The sequence below is a fragment of the Manis javanica genome, chromosome 17, assembly GCF_040802235.1.
Source record: "Manis javanica isolate MJ-LG chromosome 17, MJ_LKY, whole genome shotgun sequence".
NCBI classification, from domain to species: domain Eukaryota; kingdom Metazoa; phylum Chordata; class Mammalia; order Pholidota; family Manidae; genus Manis; species Manis javanica.
The window spans coordinates 38,384,262-38,409,080 of record NC_133172.1 but is presented as its reverse complement, the minus strand read 5'-3'; the positions used below and the strand labels follow the sequence as shown (position 1 = coordinate 38,409,080).

Here is a 24,819-nt window from a genome sequence, read left to right as displayed (position 1 = left end):
TGGGAGAGTGGAAGAGGTGAGGTCAGGAGGTCAGGGGTCTGTGGACACACAAGGTGGGCCCCATAGGTTACTGTAAGGATCCCAGCATTTACACTGATAGGAAGTCCCAAGGAGTGGGTTTCCAGCTGTCTTGAGTACCTCTAAGTGATGGGAAACTCACTGTCTCTGTGGTAAACAGGTCCTAATTTAGGGTGACCAGTAGAACCCTATGCTGTGGACTTATCCCTGGGGGGCTGTGTGATACTGGTGGTGGCCAGGGAGCCCAGGGCTAGGCCATGTAACCCTGGGGCTGGGGGAGCTCCTACTCCCTGATGGAGAAACCCTCCTCTGCCCACCTCACCTTCTTGTCTAGCTTCCTGCCCGCCAAACTCAGTGTGATGATCTGGTTGTCTGACAGCTCTTGGGCAGCAATCTGTAAGGCCAGAGGAATGTGAAGGGTCAGGACCTGCTCCTTTGACACCCCAGCCTCCTACCAGGCACGGGGGGCACTGGGTGTCCCAGGAGTCAATTTTTCAGGTCTGGAAGGGGAAAAACAGGGGTAGTGCCAGGTGACTTTGGACAAATCTCTTGTCTTTGGAAAAACCTCAGATTCCATCTTCTGGAAAAATGGGGTAACCCACCTGCATATCAGAAATCAGGAAGTGACCCCATGTGGCTCCTAAGAGGGGGATGTGGGATCTTGGGGAAAGATGAAGCAGACAGGCAAGTTGTCTTGAGCCTTGAGGAGATGTTCTGGGCCAGGGACAGCCTGATGGGCCCCCTCATGTCTGCAGATGCAGAGAGCATAGCCACCTCAAAACACCACGGTACTGGGAATTCCAGCAACTTCCCAATGCAGCTAGGAAAACTTGAGATGCAGGGCAGGGACTGAAGCCACCTGAGCTCCCTTCTCAGCTCACACTGCCATCTATCCTCCATGCCTTCCTCATTAGCTATAACTGTGTGGCCCCAGCCCAGCCGATGATGGACCAGCTGGGTGACCTTGAGGTTGCCATCTGCCCTTTCTGGGCCTCTCTCTCTCTCCCACTCCCCACAGAGGGGCAGGGGAAGCCCTGTGGCCAAGAGCAACACAAGCAGGCTCGGTCCTCTCTTGGCTAAGGCTTCCTCTTCCCTGGCACCCTAGAATGGCCCCATCTAACAGGCTGTTCAATTCTCCAGAACCACAGGAGGCCAGGCGGGAAGCCCATCTCCCCTTCCTCTCCTGCAGCTGACACTCCAACAACCCTTAGGTTGGGTCTATCATTGCCCCATTTCACAGAGGAAGGGACTGAGGCCTAGAGTGGAACCAGTGGTAGTGCTAGTTGGAATGGCATACCAAGCTGGCTTGTAAAGGCAAGAGATGAAGCAAGGGTGGGAGGGGACATTCCAGATGACAGGAACAGTGGATAAGGGCCTGGGGTATACGCAGGGTCAGCTAAGAATTCAGTTTGCCTTGAACCCAGGCGTGTGCGTGAAGCGGGTAAAAACAGCTAAACAGGAAAGCAAGGTGGAGACTGGTGGGTCCCTCCCAGCCCTGAAGTGGGGAGCCAGGGAGATTTCAGCAAGGGAAGAAACGATGTGTGAACACACATAGGTTCAGCCCTCCTCCCTCCAGCAGAGCCAGGGCCCCCCACACCGCAGGCACTGACGGGGAACAATGCGGATAAGAACCTCACTGGCCCCGAACCCACCAAAGGCACTTCCGCTCTGGGCTGCAGTTCCCTCGGCTGTGAACAGTGTGAACAGGCGTTTTCCTGCCCTCCAGGATCTATGAGGATCGAGGAGCTCATCTGGGCAAAGGGCTTGTGCAACCAAGAATCATTGCGCATCGCAGGAACCGCTGTGCAACACAGGGATCATTGCGCACCACAGGAACCACTGTGTACAGCAGCCACATGCCGCACCCGGATGGGCAAGGCGCTCCTAAAAGACCCCCGCAGGGGCCAGTGAGGGGAGGGGATGCTGGGAGGGCTCTGGAGGCCTCCAGGACAGAGCCCCTGCCCTGGAACTAGGAGGCTGCTGGGGCCTCTGGCAGCCCCCACCATCCCCAGCTCAGCGGCCCCCAGTGTATCATCTGTGAAGCCAGGATCCCGTTGCTAAGAGACCTGTTGCTAAGTTGTAAGTTGGGCCTTTTTACTCCAAACAAAGCTGGTGATTATCTGCCAGGGAAGCGGCCCATTGATGGGGGAGGGCAGCGGGCAGAGGTGCAGAGGGTGTGGAGAGCAGGGAGGGGGTGAAGGGGGACTGGTACCGTAATCAAGCCCTTCCCCGCAGGCTTGTCATTCATTAGCAGCAGAGGCCGAGTGATCTTCTTGCTGGAGACGATCTGGGGGGCAGAGAGGAGAGAGAGGCGCTCTCTGAGGGTTGGCAGGGAGGAAAAATGCTCACCAGGCACCACTCACATCATGCTGCTGCTCTGTGCCCTGCACTGGCAAACCTCCCGCTGTGCGGTCCTCCTCATGGGAGGCAGATGGCAACCACTGCTAACTGCCCTGGGCGGCTGAGATCGAGGCCCAGAAAGGGTGAGACCTTTGCCCAGGTCCCACAGCTGGGATGGAATCATGGCAGTCAGTCACCCCTCCAGGAAAAGACTCTTGCAAGGCTCACAGTCTAGAGACAGCTATAGGGAGTTGAACCCCCTAACTGCCTCACACAAGGCCATCCACGACCCTGGCCTCCTCAGCGCAGGATCCCTGATGGAGAATCAAACTCCCATCCCTCTGTTCGTTCACTGGTTTGAATGTGGAATACCTTCACACGGTGTTCAGTGATCAGTACATCATAGAAGGAAAAGTGGAACGAACACACTGGAGGTCCCGCTCCCATTATCACTGTCTACCCTATTCCCACACCCTCCAGGGGTGGAAACTGGCGGGTTCCTGCGATGCACAATGATTCTTGGCTTCGCAACCCCGGTTCCCAGTTTCTTGGGGAAAATGCGTGTTTGTTGTGCTGAGAAGAGATGTTCCTAGTCCCCTGTGCTGGCTCTCCCCCCCAGCCCACCCTCGGCCCCTCCCACCCACTCTGTGCGCTGTGGACTGCACGGCCCGGCCCGGGGGCCTCTCCCCTCAGAGCAGGAGAGGGGAAGGCAGGGCGCTGGCTGACAGCAGTCTGTTGCTCCTCAGCCCTCGGCTCCAGTCCCCAGGCCACAGCTCTCACCAGGCCTGCAGCACCACTTCCTGCACTGCCCCTTCCTCCAGGCTGGGGGTGGCCGGGCTTCACGGAGGTTTCCCCACCCTTGTAGGTTCCCTGCCCCTGCGCTCTCTCCTCAGTTACCCTTTGAGGGTGTAGACATGCCAGGGACCCAATGGACATACCCTACTCCTTACACAAGGGCCAGGCCTTGCTTTGGAGGGCCCAGGACCTTTCTGTCTCTAGTAGGACCTCAAAGCATTTTCCATTTTATTCCCTCACCATCCCTATAGACTGGGCAATCATCATTATCCAAGAGAAATATGGGGAAACAGAGGCCCTGAAGGGGCCCCAGGTCATACAGTAAACCAGCTATGAAGTGGACCTACCATAAAGGTCTTGGCTGCTGGTCAGATGCTCCGACCCCAGGAAGTCAAGACCACGGCTGATTACTTCTAACAACCAGAAGCTCTTCTAACAATGTGGGGCCCCCAATTCTGTGTGGCAACAACTGGCTGGCACTCAGTGTCTTCTGAGGGGGAGTTTTCAGCCTGGCCGCGAACGCACCAGGCTACTTCCCCACTTTGGTGCCTGCTGGCCCCTAGGGCTATCTGCATTTGTGAGGTTACAAGAGTCAGCTGGGAAAATGGGGCCAGGGAAAGCAGATGGCAGGAGAGACTCTCCAAGGGGCTGTCTGGGAGCCAGGGGATGTTTTGGGGGGAGGGGGAGGGTACTGCCTTGCCCTCATCCACCTGGAGGGGCCTGGCTCACCGTGCCCAGGCTGCAGGAGAACTGGCCCAGGAAATCATGCTCGTCGAGCTGCGTGCTGGACTTGTCCTGGTCGAACAGGGCGAACTTGAGCTTCTGCACCTCCTCAAAGTGGTAGTCAAGGACAAATTTCTTGGAGAATGCAGGATTGAGGTTGTTGACTGCAGTTTCTGTCCTGTCGTACTGGCAGAGGGGCAGGGAAATAAGAGACAGAGCCCAACCCTTCTGCTAACTTGCTGAACACTTACTCTGTGCCAGGTGCCCACAGCCAGGTACCTGGGTGACTGAAGCAATCATTACTCCCAGCTCAAAGATGAGGGCTCTGAAGCACAGAGAGGTTAAGTGACTTACCCAAGGTTGAACAGCTAGAGGGTCAGGGCCAAGATGTGAACCCAGGTCTGACTTTAGCATCTACACCCTTAGTCCTCTGGCCCTGGCTCCATACTCAGGTGCCAGAGTAAGAGCTCAGGCTTGTCTCGGCCTAGGTAAGTGACAGAGAACAAGTCCCTTTTCCTATCTGGGCCTCAGTTTCCACTTCTGCAAAATGAAGGGATTTGACTATTTATGGTTTTCATCCCTGTTATTTGGGCGAACCCTTTCTTCGAACCACACTTTACATGGAAAATGTGAGAGGAAGGTGGGGGCTACGTGTGGGGAGTTGGGGCCAGGGACTTTAGATGTTTGTACCTTGTATAGAATCTGGGGTGTCCAAACTGGGAATTGTGCAGCCCAACACCCCCACCTACTGTGGAAACCAAGACCCGGGCAAAGACAAGGACTTGTTCTGTAGTTCAGTGGTGGGACTGGAGCAGGAACCCCGCCTCCTGGTCTCTCAACACTGAGGCCCCAAACCTCGGAGTCTGGGTGATGGTCTATTTTGGGACCCAGGCTGTGTTGATTTTTCCTTCCACCCAGTCCATTTCTAAGGGCTGAGCAGCAGGGCTAGAAGAGGTCTTGGCCCTGGGCAATTTTAAGGTAAGGTGGCTGGCCTGGGTGGGAGAGAGATTGTCAAGGAGGGTGGGGGGAGAGCTTTGAGTGGGGATGGGGTCCAAGGGGGGAGGATGTCATCCCCTAAGGGATGGGTGGGGATTCTGGAGATCCAGCAGATGGGCCATGATGCCCCGGCCATGCTGTCTTCAGGCCTGGGGCTCCCACAGGAGTCCTTGGCTAACCCCTTGTCCCACCTCCCACTCTGGCTGCACCGCCAACACACTGGGTGACACAGAGGAGTCCCTGCCCACTCTGGGCCCCAGTTTTCCCTCTGTAAAATGGGTCAACAATCTCAGCACCATTTCCTTGGCACCCTAAGGAGCCAACATCTGTGGAAACTCCTTATGAGCCACAGTATGTTCAGTGGGAAGCCCACTGTGGCCCAATTAAATAATGATTAAAAATAGATACATATTAAAGGGGCATTAAGATTAGCACACATAATGTAGGGTGGGGGGCACGAGGAAGGCTGTACAACACAGAGAAGACAAGTAGTTACTCTATAGCATCTTACCTTGCTGATGGACAGTGACTGTAATGGGGTATGTGGTGGGGACTTAATAATGGGGGAGTCTAGTAACTATAATGTTGCTCATGTAATTGTACATTAATGATACCAAAACAAAAAAATAGACACATATTTTGGAAATTTTACATGCATATGAAACTCTCTGGAAGACCAGATACCAAACTGTTAACAGTGGTTCTCCCTGACAGGCAGGTTCCCAACCATTCTGACTTTTTCTTTAGGTCTATCTGGATTTTCTAAATTTACTACAATGAATACAGACCCCATTAAGAATATGAAGAAAGAAATTTTTAAAACTTGAAAGTGTTCATAGTTTGGACTTCTCAGTATCCTTCCTCAGGCTCATCTCTCCCCAGCCCTCAGGCCAAAGTCTTCCAGCTCAGAAGTCCTTGGCTATGGTATCAAAATCCCCAGCTCTGGGGCTCTCCAAGGTAGATCTGTGAAAATCCTCATTTCACAGACGAGGAGACAGGCTCAGAGAGGGACAGCCTCTTGCCTAAGGCTACACAGCAGGGATGACAGAGCTGGGTCCAAACACTGAGTTCCCATTTCTCCGTTTGCTCCTTACTGACTGTGTGTTCATTTACAAACATGTATGGAAAGTTATTTAAAAAGTGGAAACATTTTGTAAATGCTAAAATTTTTACTATATACTATAATCATCTTGAATATTATGATAAAAAACAATTAAAAGATATATACGTAAATCTATGAATTATAACAGTTTAAACACAAATATAAATATTTTAAATAATATTGTAAACACATTTTAAATAAAATTTAATTTTCAAAGCAACGATGTAAAAAGTAATCTCTGGCGATGGGTAAGATTCCTCAAGGGAGGAACAACCTAAGGCAGGCACAGTCGCAGGGGGGCCATTAGGAGAGAAATTGGGGATCAACAGAGGTGAGGCTTAGAACCTCACCCTCCCTGTTTTGAGAGAAATCTTCTGCATCTGTGGATGTTTTGTTGCCCTTGTCTAGCTTGGATTAACACTTAGTCTATAGGCACAGACCTGATCATCTACATTTGCCCTCTTACAGCACTAAATTATGTTTTCTACCTTTATCTTGCATCTATCTACCACTTCAGCATTTTATTAAAATAATAATAATAATAAGGGAGAAATGTGGGATTCACATATAAATCAAGTATAAAAATCAAACGAATAATCATATCTGACTTGACTGTTTATAGTTCATTACGCGTGATCAAAACCAAAAGTTTCTGTGATATGACTGCCCTTGCACTGTTCACCATGTAAGAACTTATTCACTATGTAAGAACTTGTTCACCATGTAAGAACTTATTCGTTATACTTCAGAAGATTGGAGACTGTTGAGAATTAGGCTTGGGGTTGATTAATGATTGTGCATTGAGTCCCCTATACAGAATTTTATTGTTGTTAACAACCATTTGATCAATAAATATGAGAGATGCCCTCTCAAAAAAAAAAAAAGTAATCTCTGGCCCACATGCCAACTACCTCCAGGGGCCTGACCCAGAGGCCCCAGGATTCAGTGGGAGCCCGTCCCCCACAACCTAGCCACCCTCCACCCAAAGGAGACACACAGGGAGGGGCCTCACCTCCATCCACCTGCCATCATTCTCTGTAAAGAGGACACAGAAGGGGTCCGACTTGGAGGTGACATCCCGGTCCAGCAGGTTCTGGCCACTCACCGACAGCTCGACCTTGCACACGCAATACTGGGAGCCCACGGGGGCCACCCCAGCTGCTGGGGCACCCCCACCCGCTGTGTAGGCCATGAGGGTCGGTGGTGGCAGCAGTTCCTGGCAGTCTAGGGGGACAAAAGTTGGGGTCAGAAAGGGCACAGACCTCTGCTGTGCCACTCCACCTGAGAAAACATCACCTCCTGACCTTCAAGGTGAGGGTAGAGAGATAGAAGGAAGTGTGTGTGTAAGGGATAACACAAGCAAAAGCTTGGAGAAAGCAGAATTTAGGGAATGCATAAAAAAGGAGCCTCTGGTAGACCTGTTCAGTTTGCTAACTTGGAAGATTCTCTTCTTTGGTCAACCTTCACCTGTGAAATATCAGATACAGGTCCAAGTTGCCCCTGTCAGAGCAGCAACAAATCACAGTGGACATGAACACCCAAGACATTCATTTTCCCAGGAAAACTGGGCTTCTGAGCAATTAACATGTTGGCATCTTGTGGATACCATGGAGCTTGTAATTGCTCAGTTTCCCTCATTGCTTTGGCCATCAGGAAGCTCACTTCTGGTAACTTATCCAAAAGTTGACTTAAAAAATTTTTTTTGTCTGTCTTGCTATTGTCTATTGCCTATCTTGCTCATCTTTTATCCCCACCTAAGTAATTACTAGCACATAGGAGGCACTCAGGTATATATACATATTTGTTGAATAAAAAAACTATATAAATCAATGAACAGACAAACCCTTCGTATTGCTCAGATCTTGTGTGAGTTGGTCCTTATCCTCAACACAGAATTTATTCATTCGCTGTACACGACTTCCCAAAATTCCATGCACTGGGCTTTATGAGCCCTTTCCACTGTCAAGGCTAATTACTGGCATCTGCTTACTTTAAGCAGTCCTGTTTTCCTCCAAGTGCAAGGTGTTCATTTGGAGCAAATGTGAAGAAACCATTCTCAAAGGGTGGAGGGGAACTCTGTGTCCCACCCATAACAGGCCCTGCAGACAAGCCCTCTAGTTTTCTGTGCCTCAGTTTCCTTATCTGCCCATGAAACATCAAAGTACAGTCCTAAGAGACCCCTGTGGCCAGATCTCATTTCCACTGGCTCATGTGTGGTTAACATAGGCCCTGTCATCCATGTGGACAAGTCCAGCCCCCAAACGCTTACCCACAAAGGCCGGGTCCCAACTCCTGGACTCATATTTTATCCCCTCACTGTTGAGTGGGGGTAACTGGCCCTGCACTACCCCAGGAGAGACAAGTGAGAGGAGGGTGCCCCCTTGGGGAACACAACCCAGATAGCTGTGCTTATGAGCTGAGCGCGTCAACTGCCCCATGTCTCTAATCCTTATTCAGTCTTGGGGGGCAGGTATTAATATGGGCCCATTTTCCAGAGGAGGACACTGAGGCTCATTCGTTCACTCTAGAGTATTTACTGAGCATCTACTAGGTCCCAAGAACTGTACCAGGACAGGAGGGGATCCTGCAATACACAGACTGTCCAGTCTCAGCCCTCACAGAGTCACATTCCAGCCTGGCTGAGTGTGGGGAGAGCAGCTGGTCCTGTGGGCACTGGAGGCTCTGAGAGGGAGGTGGGGCTTTATTCTGAGTGATGGGAGTCTGACAGGGTTTTAAGCAGAGAGGTGACATGATATGATTTCTGTTTTTAAAAGCTCGCTCCAGCCCCTGTGGGGAGAAGGGGTTGTTAAGCTAAAGAGAGGCAGCAGGGGGGCAAAATGAGGCAGCTGTTGTCCAAGCAGGAAGGCAGGAGCCACAGTAGCAAAGCTGGGCCAACTCCCCCGATGATCCACGCTACAGCCCACGGCCTGAGCCCCAGCCTTTTGCTGGGCAGACGCAAGCCCCATTGAGCAGGAAGCCTGGGTGAACTCGGAGCTGGTGGCTGGAGGCCCCCTCCATCTTCAGACAAAGTGTGCCCCAGGCATTCCCATCAGGGCAAAGTCTGGACAGTGACAAAGTCAGTCTCCAGCTCCTTCCCTCCCCCTGCCTGTCCCTAGAACCTCATTATAATCACACGAGCAGCATCAGGACAACACGGTGATTTGCCTGCAGAATTTATTCCTGTCATGTAAAAAATTAGTTTCCACCAGAGGGGCTGGAGCACAGCATTCACTGTCACAGTGTGCAGTTGGGTGGCCGTGCCCAGTGGGGCAGAGGCAAGCAAACCCTCGCCCCAGCAAGGAGGGTGGGGGGGTTAAGGGTGTAGGAAATGAACACCTCACCGAGTGACTGTGAAAATGCCTGTTTATGCTTAACAACCACACAGAGGTGGGGTGGAACATGACAGTCACCTTGCTTTGGCAGATGATGAAACTGAGGCCCAGGGAATAAAAGTCACATGGCCGGGGTCACACAGCCAGGAAACAGCAGAGGCAGGATGTGAGGGGTGTCTCCAGACTTCTGGCCAGAGTAGGGGTACTGCTGAGCACGGTGAGGAACTAGGACCTAATGGGAGCATCTGGGGAGTCAGCCAGGCCAAAGGTAGCCTGAAGCTAAGAGGCCCCAGAGCACCCAAGATCACCAGTTCCTCTGAGGTAACCCTTGTCTACACTCTTGCACCTCCCACCATCACTGATAGGGTGGATTCCAGGTCACCTGCCTCCTCACATGCCCCCTTCATGACATGCTAATATCCCCTGGGCATTATCCCTACCACCGCCAAGTCAGACACATCCATTTCCATCCCTGGAGGCATCAGGGCATGTCCCCTGGTTCACACACTTCCCCGTGCATGTACATACGTGTGGTCACATATACACATGTACAGACATGCCCCCAGTCAGCTGCGAAGGCACACACCTATATGAACACCCTGGGGCTGCTTCTCCCCCATCCCCTTCCTCCTCCAGTCAAGGCCACCACCACTGCTCGCCTGGCATTGTCCTCTTTACCCCTCCATGGCTCCAGCCTGGCTGAGGGCGTGGCCAGGGGGGCCAAGTCACCGGAGAGGGCCAGGCTCCTCAGAGCCCACTGTAATTCCTCTTGGGTCAGCTCCTAGAACCCAGCTAGTGTGAGCAACAAGTGGGTGGAAAAGGGCACTTTTTCCCCCATCTAGGGGCAGGTGCCCCATCCCCAACTCACCCTCTTGCTGGAAGCCTCTGGATTCCTAAAATGGGGAGCACATGCTGTCCAGAGCTGGGGCAGACAGGGGCCAAAGTGGGACCCTCTGTGCCAGTCCAGCAATGGGATGGTGGGCTGGACTTTGAGGCCTGACACAATGGAAAAAGAAACCACAGCTTAGACTGGGCCAGGCCCCCTCCCCTCCTACTCCAGCAAGAGGGCAGGTGGGCAAGGTGTCATTAAGGGAGGGTTGGGCCTGTCCTGTGCATCTGGGCCAGATGGAAGGCTCCCTGCTACAGCGTCTGCCCCACAGGTAATTTGAGGTTTTATGTTGGAGAGGGGTACAGAGAGCCAGGGCCTGCTCACAGATGGTCCTGACTTCTGGCTCAGATGGGCAAAGGCCTTCTGGGGTGACCAGACCCCCAGGGAAGGAACTGGAAGTCCCTTTTGTAAATGAGTTAACTTTTCTAGTAGCATCGTTTGTAATAGCCCCAGACTGGAAATCCCCCAAACGCCTATCATCAGAAGAAGGGATAAATGAATGGTGAATGGACACAATGGACTATACTTCATGACCATGAAGGAAGCAAATGCCACCAACATGGACTGGTCTCATGAACACGTTGAGCAAAGGAATTCTGGAGTAAAGGAGGATGTTGTCCAGTATGACTTCATTTATCTGAGGTTAAACACAGGATAAAGAGATCTATGCTGTTGGAAGTCAGGATGGTGATGAGAGGGGTGGGGGGAAGGGTTTCTGTGACCCCAGGGTGTCCCCAGGGGTTTCAGTGATGGTCATGTTTCTGTTTCTCAGTCTGGATGCTGATGTTTTTGGTTTGTGGACAGTCAGTGAGTTGTACATGTGGGACATCTCATCTGTTTTGTATGTTATACTTCAATAAAATGTTTTTAAAAAAAACCCAAATTTGTAGACTCTTCATAAAACCCACCTGGAGCCCCTGGTCCTTGAGGAGGAAGCACTTACACTTACATTGTCACCGTATTGTAACTGCTGGCTTAGGAAATGTCACCATCACTTGAGAATAAAGATGGGACCTGATCTTATTTTCATCTGCTGTTCCCAGCACAGAGAGGCATAGAAGGGGAGCTTGACAAATTTGTTGAAAGTGAGGAAGAGTGAAAAGGTGACAAGGAAAAAGATCTGTGGCATCTTGGAATTGCAGAAGCCTAGGACTACAGGTTTCACAGAATTTCAGGACCTGGGAGTTCCAGGATTTTGGAATCATGAGTTCTCTGAATCTCTGAGCTCAAAGACTTTAGAATGTATATCCGGCCCCACTTTCCAGCCACACACCAGCCTAGCCATAGTCCAACCACTCCAACATCTCCCACTCCTGGTACTCGGTGGGGAGAGTGGTGGGGAGGGCAGCCCCAAACTGCTCAGGTTCCCTGGGGCCCACTCTGCATGCCCATTGCTGCACTGGCTCCTGCCAGGCAGTGTGCAGCCCCAGAAAGCAGGCTGGTGCTCTCATCAAGGTGGGGGGCAGCATCTCAGCACAAATCACGTTTCCACCTTAGCTAAGGCACTGGCTGCTGTGCTCCAAAGACACTGCATTCCCGACAGGCAGCCAGGCCATTATGGGGATAAATATAGATGCAGACAGTGCTGTGAAGAGGCTGCAGCAGGGGTTGGCCCAGCCACCCAATGACCCCAGCTTCCGTCAGGTCATACCTGTGGCCCCCACCTCATCACCCCCTTGGGAAGGGGGCCTCCCTCATGACTCCCAAGCCCCTAGTTCAGCTCACTTTGGCCCTGGTATCCCCAGCCTATCACTCCAGGGGCTGGCACAGCAGACAGGGCACCTCCACCCTAGCCCGCAGGGACTCCAAGTGCTGTTTCAGTTTCATTTCTGCCACCTCCTTTCTTCTGGGCCTCAGCTCCTCATCTGCAAAGAGGGGCTGCTGCTGTCCTGCCCTGCTGCCTCCCAGGAAATGTGATAGGGGATGTCATGGATGTACTCTGGGTGCAGAAAATACTTTGTGGACCTCAGGAATGGGCCTGGCCAGATTCAGAAGGTGGACCAAGCTAAGGGAGAGTGGAGGGCATGGTGACAGTGACCACCGGCTAAGGTCACTCCACTCTGGCTTCATTCAGAGGGGGCTATGGGGCAGCCTGAGGGACAGGAGCACAGCCATGGGGGGCCTATCTACCGTGTGCTCACACCACTCAGGGGACTACCATGGGGAGACTAGAAGACAGAAGCTCCCAACTCTCTGAACTCCCACGAGTCCCTTTCCTGCTCTGTGCCTCAGTTTCCCTGCCTATGAAGGACCGGGGCTCCTTCCAGCCCAGGAGAGGCTACAAATGCTCCTCAGGCTTTACTGCGCCACTCTGGGCATCCAGCTACAAGCTCCCACCACGAATCTCTGGCCTAAGTGAATCTCTGAGTCAGTCACCTGGACTCACCCAGCACCTGAATCCCCTCATGGGTTCCCACAGTGGCCAGGTACACTCTGCCCACATGTTCCCTGGGGCTCTCCCCACATTTTGTTAATGGCTCCTTGCAGCCCAGTAGCTTCCAGGCTGCCCACCCCAATCCTGGCCACACTGGAGAGGCACCCCTCTGCCCTTTCCCATCCAGGCGGTGGGGAGAGGTCTCTCGGAGCCCTGGCAGCCCAGGCCAGAGACCCTCAGGCCAGGACAGACTCTACTTCAGACCATCTGCTCTTCGGCACCTGGTCCCAGCTCCCAGAAGTCTTCCCTGAGGAAGTGGCAACATGAGCACTGACTGAGGGCTCAGCTCTGTGCCCGGCATTGTCCTGAGGTTCCATGTGGGCCTCCCTGCAATCCCAGGAGAGGGACTCTAGTCTTATCACCCCTTTTTACAGATCAGAGAACTGAGGCATAGAGACATTATGTAACTGGCCTGTTAGGGGCTGAATGATGTTCCCCGAAAAGATATGTTGAAATCCTCACCCCTAGTATCTCAGAGTGTGATCCTATTTGGTAATAGGGTAGTGGCTGATGTAGTTAGTTAAGATGAGGTCATGTTAGAATGAGATGGGCCCGTAATCCAACATGACTGAGGTTCTTATGAGAAGACGATGTGAAGATAGAGGGGGAGGCTAGCCACGGGAAGGGGCAGAGGCCGGAGGGACCATGGTGCAAGCCAAGGAATGACTGTGGCTCCCAGGAGCTGCAAGAGGTACCCTCCTCCACAGTCTGCAGAGGGAGTATGGCCCTGGACACCTTGAATTTGTACTTCTAGCTTCCAGAGCTGTGAGAGAATACATTTCTGTTGGTTAAGCACCCAGTTTGTGGTCCTTTGTTACAGCAGCCTTGGAAAACTAACATACTGCCCAACATCACTCAGCTAGTCCATAGCAACCAGCTAGACACCAGGGCCCCCTGCTCCCCATCCACTGTGCACCGTGCACCCCTCCCAGGGGCTGCAGGGTGTGACTAGGAAAGACTTTTAGGACCCAAAATGACAGCGTCATCTGCTGGAGGCTGGGTATGCTCTCTCCTGTGTCGTGGGGAGGGGACAGCTAGGGCACAGTGGGCAGGCCAAATGCCGCAGCTCCTGACAAGACACAAGAGTCACAAAAGGAGACAGACAGCTGGGTCGTGGGAAGAATGGGCTCCTGGCATATACTAGGCAAGTTCCCACCTCAGGGCCTTTGTGTGTGCTGTTTCCTCTGCCTGGGGCACTCCTCCCTCGATTCATTCATTCAAAAATATCCAGAGAGCACCTGCTGCGCTTTAGGTACAGTCGGGACACAGCTGTCCATGAAAGGCCAAGGCCACAGACTGTCGTATCAGCAGTGATGTCACTGCCTGCCTCCACGCCCTCCTGGAGAGGCCTCTCTGGCCCTCATGCCCCCTCCCGCCCCACTCACTACCCTTGCCACACTCCTTTCCCCTGTTTTACCCTGTGGCACTACCTCATGTCTTCCTGCCTTTTGGTCATTTGCTTGCCTCTTTCTGCCCCCTACTCCACTCAGAGCTCCAAAGTTACACCCCAGCTTCTGCACAGTCCTGGCCCAGAGGAGCTGCTCCATAAACATTTATTGAGTGACAAATGGATGGCTGCACAATGAAGGAAGCCTTCCTGAAGGCAGGGGCCCAAAGCCATGGGTGGAGGAGGGTCACAGCATCTGCACACAGCCCGCTTCCATGTCACACCTTTCGTGGCTGCCAGAAGGACCCCATGAAGAAAGAAGTCGGGATTGCTCCTTGGTCTGAGGATCCCTGTTTCCCAAATGAAGAAACTAAAAGATGTGGCCCATGTGGAATGGGTGACTCCCTGGCACCCCTCAGTCCCCTGGACAGGCAGGCAGTGGCAGCAGGTGTTGCTCCACACAGGGCAGCAGACAAATCCCACCTTTCTACAGCCACATACCTGTCCCTGTCCCCCAGGCCAGCACTTGTTGTTCCTCTCACCACCAGCCCACTGCCCTCTGACAGCCCCCGGCTCTCGGCATGGTGAGACGAGGATCTCTCCAGAGACCCCAGAGGGCAAGCTTATGCTTCTTCCAGGCTCCATCACCTCACATCACAGACCTGTCTACCAGGAGGCTTCAGGGAAGGGCAGACCCCGCCATTTACCTCTCATGCACTGAGCACCTGTCCACATGGAGGCAGAGCCTGAAAGACGGACCATGTCCTTGCCTGGTCCTAGAGCTGGTGCTCTGTGGGAAGGGGCAGATCATAAGCTGATACGTAAGATGACTGCAGAGAGTGGCTAATGCTCCGAGAAAAATTAAGCAACGTGATGTGACAGTGAGGGAGGGATTAGTAGCTAAATAGTCTCCTCTGAGACGCTGGGAGAAGCAGGGGTGGATGGGGTCCAGCACAGTCCACCTGAGTCACCATGGGAGTGGAGGCCGGGTGGCCCAATGAGAGAGAGGACACTGCGCTGGGAGCCAGGAGAGGTCCCGGAACCCCCAGTCCTCAGGCACTGTGAGACCTCAGAAAGCCATGTCTCCCCTTAGGACCCCATATTCTCCCTCTGGACAGAGCGGTGGGGCAGGATCACTGCCTTCTCCAGTTGCTGCCTGCCAAGATCCTAGGGTGGCCCAGCCTCCAGACCTCTGTCCTATAAGGAGGCCGAGGGGAGGAGGAAATCCTGCCGCCTTTGTGAGGCCATATCCTCCAAAGGGGAGTGAAGGTTGAAGTGGCCGCCCCTGACTCAGCTGCCTCTGGAAGAGGAGGGGAGAGGGAGGGAGACCTCCATCTGGCACAGGGGACCCTGACCATGGCCTGGGGGCTGCTCCACAGGGGACCTTGCCTGGCTACAACACTCCCAGCTCTGGCGGGAGTGAGGGAATTCTGATCTTCTGTTTTCTGTCGCTCCTTAGGGCCCTGTGAGGCCAGCCCACAGAGGGGGAAATTGGAATACCCAGCCTGATCTGCGACCGCTCACCATGGTGTTCTCCCTGGCTTGGTAGAACCTTTCCGCTCAGAACTTTGCCCCTAGATCAGCCCAGAAGTCCGACATTAGAATTCTGAGGCTCCTCTCTCCAGGGAGGAGGCGGAAGAGGGAGGAGCAGGCCTGCCTGAGAAAGTCCCAGAAGGAATCCTAAAAAGAGTTACCCACATCAGGCTTACTAATATTCCCATGAATAATGACACTGACAATTAACAGAGCGCTTATCATGGACCAGTCACAGTGCTGGCTCTGAGCCCTTTGTCATCTAATTCAATCCTCACATCTACCTTTCAATAAACACACAATCACCCTAAAAGATTTTAAAGGTATACAGCATATGGTTCTCACTAATTTACAGGAATAGAAACTGAGGCTGTATCCCTGGCCCACTTCTTATGCCCCTGAGTTTTTAATATTCATGGCTTCTGGGAGAGAGATCCCTTGAAACACCACTGAAGACACCATATCTGCCATTCATGAAGTGCACCCCACTTGGCAGAATCCCTGTCCCTGTTCCAAGCCTCTCAGCAGCCCAGTAAACTAGATTGTGTCATAGTTTTGCCAGCTGTTTTTAGGATGGAAAAACCCCCAAGCCCAAGAAGTAACAAGGCACGCAGACAGGGTATGGCAGAGGGTGAGGAGAACCCAGTCGTCCACATTCTTAGCCCCTGGTTCTTTCCACGGAGAGACCTGCCTGGGGACCTCTCCCACTTGGACCAGCTCTGTCATGTGCATAGGGCAGTCCCCGCATTCATTGGGCCCCTTGCGGGGGGATGGGGTGGGGTGGGGGATTGCATAATACCACTCCTTCAGGTTTGTGCCCAGCCTCCAGGCGCAGGGGCCCTGGACAATTAGCCCATTTTACAGCCCATTCTACACATGGCTACTGGGAGGCTCAGAGGGGTGGAGGGTCTGGGCTGGGGACCCACTGCTGGGTGGGTATCCAGACAGAGATCTCCCAAAGCTTCCCATCAGGGCTGGCCACAGCTGCTGAAGGTTACAACACGGCTCCGCCTCCCCCGTTACTGAAGCTGTGTCTCGAGGAATAGAAATAGCCCCCTCACCTATGGGTAACAGTCCATACCCCTGGGGAGCAAAAACTAAAACCGGACAAACCAAAGGGCTGCTCAGATAATTCTCCCAGATCTCCTGCCCTTGTCATTTCCCCGAATACCTAACAGGACTGGGGGCTTCACAAACAGTAAGATGAACCCTCATTGGCTACCCAGAGCCCTGGGTTCCAGTTCCACCTGCGACCGTGGGCAAATCACAGTCCCCTTTGAAGGAGCCTCTCCCCAAAGAAGGGCTTGCCCAACAGAGCTGGGGTGGGGCTGGAAAATGGGATGGGAGGGGAAAAGAGGTAAGAGACCCCTCTATTCTCAGAGAAACAAGTCCGCTGGAGAACGGAAAGGAAGAAAGAACCTTTCTCTCTCCCTCTCCATGTCCCCACTCCACCCCCCTTAACCACACAGGTGTCAGACAGCTTTTGCGGAAAAAAACTAGTTTGCAAACACACTCTGACTTCTGGGAAACTGCCCAGCTCCATTACCTCTCTTCACTCCCCCTTGCCCGACTGGGAGCTGGTTCTCAGGCAGTTCCCTGCGGCAGGAGTACAGGGGGTTGGGAGCAGGCACGGGGGCAGGAGAGGGACCTGCGCCTGCCAGGCGCCAGCCGGACCTCAAGTCCTCAGCAGCTGCGGCAGTGGCGGGGACTCCACCTACCAGACGCCCCCGGCTCTCAGGGGAGGTGGGAAGGTCCCTAAACGTCTGGTCTGGATCCCGAAGGGCGCCACCTTTCGCACCCGGCCAGCTTTCCCCCACTCCACCGTCCGGGCGAAGCCGGGGCGCCCCCACGTGGCTGGGTGGGAGCTGAGTCACCCAAGGACCGGGGTCCGGGTGCGCGCGGGTGGCGGGGCCTCGGGGCGTCGCAGCCCCCAGAGGCGGAACCCGGCTTCCTTCCAACCCGTCACTGGCGCCAGAAGCCGAGCCCCAAGGCCAAACTTAGCACTTGCTCCGGGGCGCCCCGCCCGCCCATGGCCCTCCCGGGCCCCACTCACCGTGGGTCCCGCGGGTCGCCGCCCTCACGGCGCAGCTGCCGCTGCCCGCGCTCCGGGCAGCCGGGGCATCCCCGAGCGCTCGCCTGCTCGGCCGGGCCTGCGGGCGCGGGACGGGCTCAGGGCGCTGCCCGCGAGGCCATGGCCAGCTCGCGTGCGCTCCCAGCCGCTCGGGGTCCGGTCCTCCTCCCGGGCGGGCGGTGGCGGCGGCTCGGGCTCCTCCCTCCGGCCGAGGAGGGGCGGCTGTGCGGAGGGAGGTGCAGAGGCGAGGCGGGCGCTTCCTGGAGGGGAGAGCACTCCCGCGGGCGGAGCGGGGGCGCGGTCCCGCCCGCTGCCCGCGGCTGCGAGCCCGGGGCTGGCGCGCTCTGGCCCTCCGCGCTCGCCCGCCGTGGGGGCTCGAATGTTCCAGCCAGAGTCCCAGGGTCCGAGCGGACGAGGCCGCAATCCGAGGGCTGGGACTCCACGAATCGCAACGCCACTGGTTCGCACCCTCCGCAGGCCGCCCTCGGCGGAGCCGCCGGCACCTCCGAGTTCCCAGCACAGGGCGCTCGCGGCCGACGCCGCGGAAACCGAGGGGTGGGTTCGGCCTGGGCCTTGGGTCGGGGGGAGGCCCAGGGCACCACCTGTGGCCTCGAGCCCAAGGGCTGATGGACTCAGCGCTGCGCCCTCGGGGGATACACCACAGGGCTTGGTTCTGGGAGGTACTGAGCCGCCCTAGGACCGCAGTGGGTTCTTTTTTCCTTTCCTTTTCTTTTTTCCCCAATAGTAAGAGAGGTCGGCATTTTCTTGCTGCCAGGGACTGGGAAGATGACACATTTTTATCTGTCAAAGACAGTAAGATAAAGACAGTTCGAACAGTGCCTGGGGCTAGGCGGCGGGAGGTCCTTGAGGCCCTGGCACTGAGCTCCCCCTTCTAAGAAAGCCTTTACCCGAAAAGAGGCACCAAGTCTTGAGAAATGCGTCTGTCGCCTGTGCTCACGCTGCAGGCCACTTAATGGTATTTTTGCCCCCTCACCAAATTCAGTGCCTCAGACAGCAGACCTTCATTTAATCAGATTGTGGGGGATGGAGCTGTCCCAGGGATCTCCACTCCACGTCCAAAGCCCTTGACCCTGGAGCTCAAGGACTGGGCAACTGAGAGTTAACCATAGCGCCTGGGCTGTGGAGTTTCCATTCCAGGCAGGTGAGGGTTAACTGGGAGACTCACACTGCAGTCTGCAAACCTTCCCCCAAGTCTGAGTCACAGGCACTTTGCAGCCTTTGAGGGGCAGCCACTGAAAAGCCCCAGGGCTCTGAGCTTTGTTCTCTGCCTGCCTATTCCCCATCCATCCTTTCTTTCTCCAAGATCTTCTCATCTTCCACCCATAGCCCTCAAAACTCTCAGCCCACCTGTAGGGCAACCAGTCTATAGAGGTTCTTAGACCCAGCTCCAGCCCCACTTTCTCCAGGAAGATGTTCCTGATTGATCTGGCCCCCAGAATCCCTCCTCACTCCTTGCTCCAGAGTAGGACAGCCAGGCACTGGAATGGACAATGGTGAACTCGAGCAGAGTCCCTCCCATCAAGTTGCTCACACCTCTGGGGGTAAGACCCTTGCCCAGGCAATCATATTACTGCATGAAAAGTGCCAAGGTTGGAGGCAGGGTGTGGCACAGAAGACCCAACTCAGCCATGGGAGTTGGAAAGGCTTCCCCTAGGAGACCTGAAGATGAGGTAACTGGGCCTACTCTGGGGAAGAAGATACAGGGTATCACGGTTAGGGATCACAGCAATTCTACTCCTGGGTATCTACCCAAGGGAAATGGAGACATGTGTCCATACAAAAACTTGTGCACAAATGTTCATTGCAGCGTGACTCAGAATAACTGAAAAGTAGAAACAACCTAGGGGTCCACCAGCTGATGGATGGATAAACAAAGTGTGGTCTACCCATACAATGGAATAGTATTCAGCCATAGAAAGGTATGGCATACATACAATATGGATGAAAACTTTGAAAACACTGTGCTAAGTGAAAGAAGCTAGTCACAAAAGACCACATATTGTGCGATTCCATTTATATGAAATGTCCAGACTTGACAAACCCACAGTGGTTGCTGGGGCCTGGGAGAGGAGACTGTGAGGATGATCACTGTTTGGTCCAGGGGTTCTTTGGGGATGATTGAAAATGTTCTAAAATTAGGTTGTAGTGATGGTTGCCCAACTGTAGATCTATGTAAAACCAGTGACTTGTGTATTTTAAAGGGGTGAATTGTTACAGGTTCTGAATTCTATCTCAATAAAGCTGTCTACAAAAAGTCAGGAATCAGGAGAAGGCAGAGGTCAGTTGATTAAGGCCAAGTGTCCATCATGTGTTGATTCTACACTCTTTCTTTGATCACAATGAAAGTTTGTTACAGTGAAATGTTGAAGGAAGCCTTTCCTCACCCTGGTAGAGACCTCTCTGTGCACAAATGGGAGGCCTGACGGTCCCTAAATAGGCCTGTGTGTGTATCGGGGTATGTGTGTGTATGTGTGTGTGTGTAACACCTGCCATCTGGGTGCTTATGTCCACAGTCCAGGCTATCTGGACAAACAGAACAGAATATCCAGGGCTGCCCACACTTCAGTGTGCTCATGAATTGAAGACACTAGAAGGGTCACCACCTGTGTATCAGGTCCCGGCTGGCCTCTGGGACATGCAATGGGGAGAGGATGGAGGGTGTCCCTATTATCTATGCTGGATCACAAATCACCCCAAACCTATTAGCTCTCTCAGCCCTGGGGGTCTCAGTTCTTGCTCAGGATTTCTCTTACAGTTGTAGTCAGAACATGACAGGGGCTGGGGTTATCTAGAGGGCTTTTTAGTACAAATGTCTGGCAATTGATGCTGGCTGTCAGCTGGGACCTCAGCTGGATTTGTCAGCTGGAACACCTACGGGTGACTGTTCCACATGGCCTGGGCTTCCTCCTAGCATGGCAGCTGGGCTCTGAGATTGAACATCCCAAGAGAACCAGTTGAAAGCCTTATTATCTTTTATAGGACTTAGCCTTCAAAGTCCCATGACATCACTTCCGCTGTAGTCACTGATTCACTCCATACACCCCACCTCTTGGTGAGAGTTGTCACTGTCACGTTGTAGGAAGAGCATGTGGGGTGTGAGATACTGTGGTGGCCATCTTTGGAAAATATCATCTACCGTGCATGAGGTGTGGGGAGGGTGGATTGAGAGTGGGACTCCAATGCCAAACAGGCCTGGAATCATGGCCGTTGGTTTGAATCCCAGCCACGCCAGTTACTGGCTGGATGAGGTCACTCAGTCCTGTGGGCCTCAGTTACCTCTTGGGTAAAATAGAAGGATAGATTTAGTATCTGCTTTGTGGGATGATTGTGGGAATTCAGTGAGACCTAATATGGCTAGTGCCGTAGACACCAGGGATAGTGTGTTGTTACTGCTATTGTTAAGTTCCAGGGTTGTGATCATTCTAATGCAAGGGTGCCCTCTCCTAGGGTCAGGATGTGCAGGACCCCTAGCCCCTCCAGTCAGCCCCCGACACCACTATGAGCCCCAACCTTGCACTAGAGTATGATTATAGGGGTGGGGGGAGTATGGCCCCAGACCGGGAGACTGATACTTTTGGCCTAGGGGACTCAAGCTGGGGGCCCCAAGTGGCTTTTGTTCTCTAGTGAAAACTCTTCTGTTGCCTCCTTTTCAGGATGAAGGCTGATTTTCCAGGCAGCCAGGGCAGGGCTGGGGCTTGTCTGGGATGAGCAACAAGGTGTGGCTTCCACAGGCTGAGGGGGCGGGGCTGGGAGATACGCAGTGGGGCTGCTGTGCTTCATCAGAGTGGGGGCAAGACCAGCTGTCCCCGGGACTCCCTGAGCCCAGGCTTCGGAGGATCTTTACCAGACCATCCACTGCAAGAACTTTCCCAGAAGCTCCGGATGTGTCCGGAGGGTGTGTTCTGCTCTGGCTGCAGCCACAGCCCTCAGCCTGACCTTGACCAAGCAGGGGTGGGCTGGGAAGCGGAAGCAGGGCCCTCTGACCGTCCCAGGGGACCTCCCTCGAGGGACACACAGACCCACAGACTAGTTAAATCCCCACACAGGACTAAGTCCTCCTCTTCTCCAGGGTTGGAATCTGAGCTCCACCGAATACTCACTGTGTAACCTTGGGCAAGTCTTGTTCCTCAGTGGGCCTCTGTTTTCTCATTTGTAAGTGGGTGTGGGTAAAATTGCAATATTTCCAGAATCTCTCGCCTGGCCTTAGTGCATCTCCATATCAATCAGTGTTTCTGAGGAGTGCAGAGAAGTACCATCTCCATATCAATAGATGATTACAAGGGTTGGGGGAGTGAGAGTGTATCTGGACCGGAGTGGTTGGGTGGGTCCCTTTTTTGCAGCTTGTCAGGAGTGGAAGTAGATGACTGCTTGTTAGTAAGCAATAAACGGGTTTCTCCCACTTTATTTCTCCGTTTGACTGATTTCAGCTTCAAAGGCAATTTGCCCTGGGTTGGGAGCTTATTTTCCCCCTAGAGTTAAAATGGGTGAGATTATGGCTCTGAGTCTAGAGGAGGGGTTTGGGGTGAAGCCCTACAGAACTGGGATCAGGGAAGGCAGCTGAGAGAGGGTTCAGAACCCTCCCGGAGGGAGTTTAGAGATTAACTGTGAGGTCGCCTTTGCAGAAGGTGCTGGTAGGTCCTTGTGCTTGGCTCAGTTTCCTCTCCCTTCACGATACAGGTGAGGAAACTGGGGCTGCACCTGTGGGATTGAGTCGCAAAACTTGCAAGTTGTTAAGAGAGTAGATCCTAAGAGTTCTCATCTCAAGGCAAAAGACATTATTTTTCCTATATAAGATGATGGATGTTAACTAAACTTACTGTAGTAATAGTTCGACAATGTATGTAAACCAAATCATCATGCTGTACACCTGAGACTTATACAGTGCTCTATGTTAATTATATCTCAGTAAAACTGGAAGGAAGGAAAAAGAGTGAGAAAAAGTTGTTAGACCCAGGTGTGATTCCTGGGGCTACCGCTTACCAGCTGTGTGCCTTTGGGCAAGTTAGGAAACATCCCTGGGTCTCCCTGTCCTCATCTGGGAAGGGAGGGTCACTAGGATCCTCAGGACCAAATAAGGGGTGTAGAGGCCAAGGCTTTGCCTAATCTCCCTTAGAGGCAGGGTACTCCAGACCAGTGGGTATCCAACAGTGGTGGCATATCAGAATCACCTGGGGAGCTTTCTAAATACTCTTTTCTTAAAAAGGCATTTTAAAAAGCTCTCTGAGTAATTCCAGCATGCAGAGTTGAGATCCACTCACCCATCTACAGTTTCGTGAGGCTAAGTATGGTTCAGCAGCATAGATGTCACTCAGGGGCTTCTTAGAAATGCAGAATCCCAGCCCCTTAGACCTGCTGAACTAGAATCTGCATGTTAACGAGATCCCTAGATGATTCAATGCATATTACAGTTTCTGTAACTCTGATTTTCTAGTTCAAGAAGTACTGGTCTGGACAGTGGATTTCAGATGTGTATTTGGGGGAGGAGGAAGAGGCCATTTGGGAGGATTTGAGGCCTGTGGGGTGGGAAGGGAGATTCTGTGACTCCCATCAGAAAGGTGGATATTCCACAGGACAGGGGCCAAGTGACTAACAAAATTAGCTTATCCTAGACTCGCAGACAGACATGGGTACTTAGCAACATGATGACATTCTTGGGGTGAAGACTTGTGTGGAAACTAGGAGCACCTTTTTGATTATACTGCTTACTGGCCCAGAGCCTTACTTTCCTTTGAATTTTTGTTTTCGTGTGCATATTTAAACTGAGCCTACTTTGAGGAAGAAGGAGGCAGGGAGACTGGGCCCCATCAGTGCTGGATAGAAAACCAGTCCTGACCTCCAAGCAAACAAGTGGCAGGAGAGGAAGTTTCTTAATAAAATGAACAAGGTCGCTGTGCACCAACCTGACGCAGAGCAGCCAGCTCTGCAGGGCTGACAATAGTGCAGTTTATTTCATGGCAGCTGCTGGAAGTGTTTTGGGAGCTTAGAACTTGGGCAGAGCTGAAGGGGAAAGGAGGAGAAGGGAAAAGTAGCACGGATAAGTAGCAATACAAAGAGTGTCCCTGAGTGCCGGGTTCCGCCCTGAGCGCACTTCACCTGGCCTGGAGCTTCTCCTTTGTGCTCTGTTCCTTCCTCCACCGTGACTCCCCAGTCAAGGCATCTCTCAGCTTTGAGTTCCTCATCATACTCCAGTCCTGGGTAAGGAGAGGAGGCAACCTAGCCCCTCAGTGTGAAAGTGCACCTTGAGGGACCAAGGTCACCTCGGCATCCTTTCCCAAGAAAGGGAGACAGAATTTGGGGCTCAGGCTTTCCAGGTAAACTTCCTGGAACCTCCCCTAAGACCAGGCTGATGCCACTTGGTGCCAGGGATGCCCTGAACCTGGCCCAATAAGAGTGTCCTTGTGCTGGTGTTAGCACTTGGCAGGACACTTTCTCCTTGTGCTTGGTCGGGGGCTGGGGACCACATGGAGGGTGGCAAAAGTCAGGGCCGAGCCATCTAGGTGAGTCACCAATAGGCTCCTGGGTCAGCTGGGAACAGCCCCTGGCATCACTGTTATCTTAGTTCTGGTTTCAGCGGTAAGGAAGGTCTCTCTAAAATTGCCAGTGGGCCAGCCTGCCCTCGAGTGGTGCACAGTGGTAACTGCACCCTCCCTGCCCATTTTTCACAATGAGGCTCAGCTCTGGAGGAAGGCTCCCTGAGATCAATTTGTTCAGCCCACAGGCAGGTGACAGAGAGGGTGTGATATTCTCCTGTCATTTCAAGCACATGTTTCCACCTCATATGATGTTCAACTCTAAAAGGGGAAGGGAACAAACATGTAACCAGTACCTACTTAATACTGGGGACTTTGTATACCTGCTTGCTTCCCTGACCCTTCCCGAAGTCCTAGGGGTCTGGGGGTGTTACTAACTCATGTACAGAAACAGTTCTTGCCCCCAAAGAGGGGAAGCAAGGGGTCAAGTGACAATCCATTCCATGCCCATCTGACTTTCAAAGCCATGTTCCTAATGTACCATGACCCAGTGGGAGGCCTCTAGGTCAGGAGTTTCCAGGCTCTTGCAAGAACCTGGCAAGCAGCAAAAGGGAAGGATGGAGACTGTGGCAAACTAAGAGATGTGTGCCACATCTAAAAGGCACAGCCATGTGGCTCCAGAAGACTCCTCTGGAGTGGGAATGCCAG

General features: G+C 53.2%; 1 protein-coding gene across 4 annotated transcripts in view; it reads right to left on the bottom strand.

The window, feature by feature from the left end:
* CPNE2 (copine 2) overlaps positions 1-17,774 on the bottom strand; it is a 41,723-nt gene extending 23,949 nt beyond the window's left edge. Inside the window, exons 1-5 of one of the 4 annotated variants that reach the window (XM_037010776.2) lie at positions 17,603-17,774; positions 6,987-7,198; positions 3,883-4,062; positions 2,231-2,305; positions 341-412 (exon numbers count right to left, since the gene is read on the bottom strand). In XM_037010776.2, the coding sequence (XP_036866671.1) occupies positions 341-412; positions 2,231-2,305; positions 3,883-4,062; positions 6,987-7,166 (507 nt within the window). In that variant the 5' untranslated portion in view covers positions 7,167-7,198; positions 17,603-17,774. Of the gene's footprint in view, positions 1-340; positions 413-1,670; positions 1,824-2,230; positions 2,306-3,882; positions 4,063-6,986; positions 7,199-17,602 lie in introns of those variants that run through there. The other 3 variants (XM_037010773.2, XM_037010775.2, XM_017681393.3) reach the window with 3 other exon arrangements.
* Positions 17,775-24,819: the final 7,045 nt, after the last annotated feature.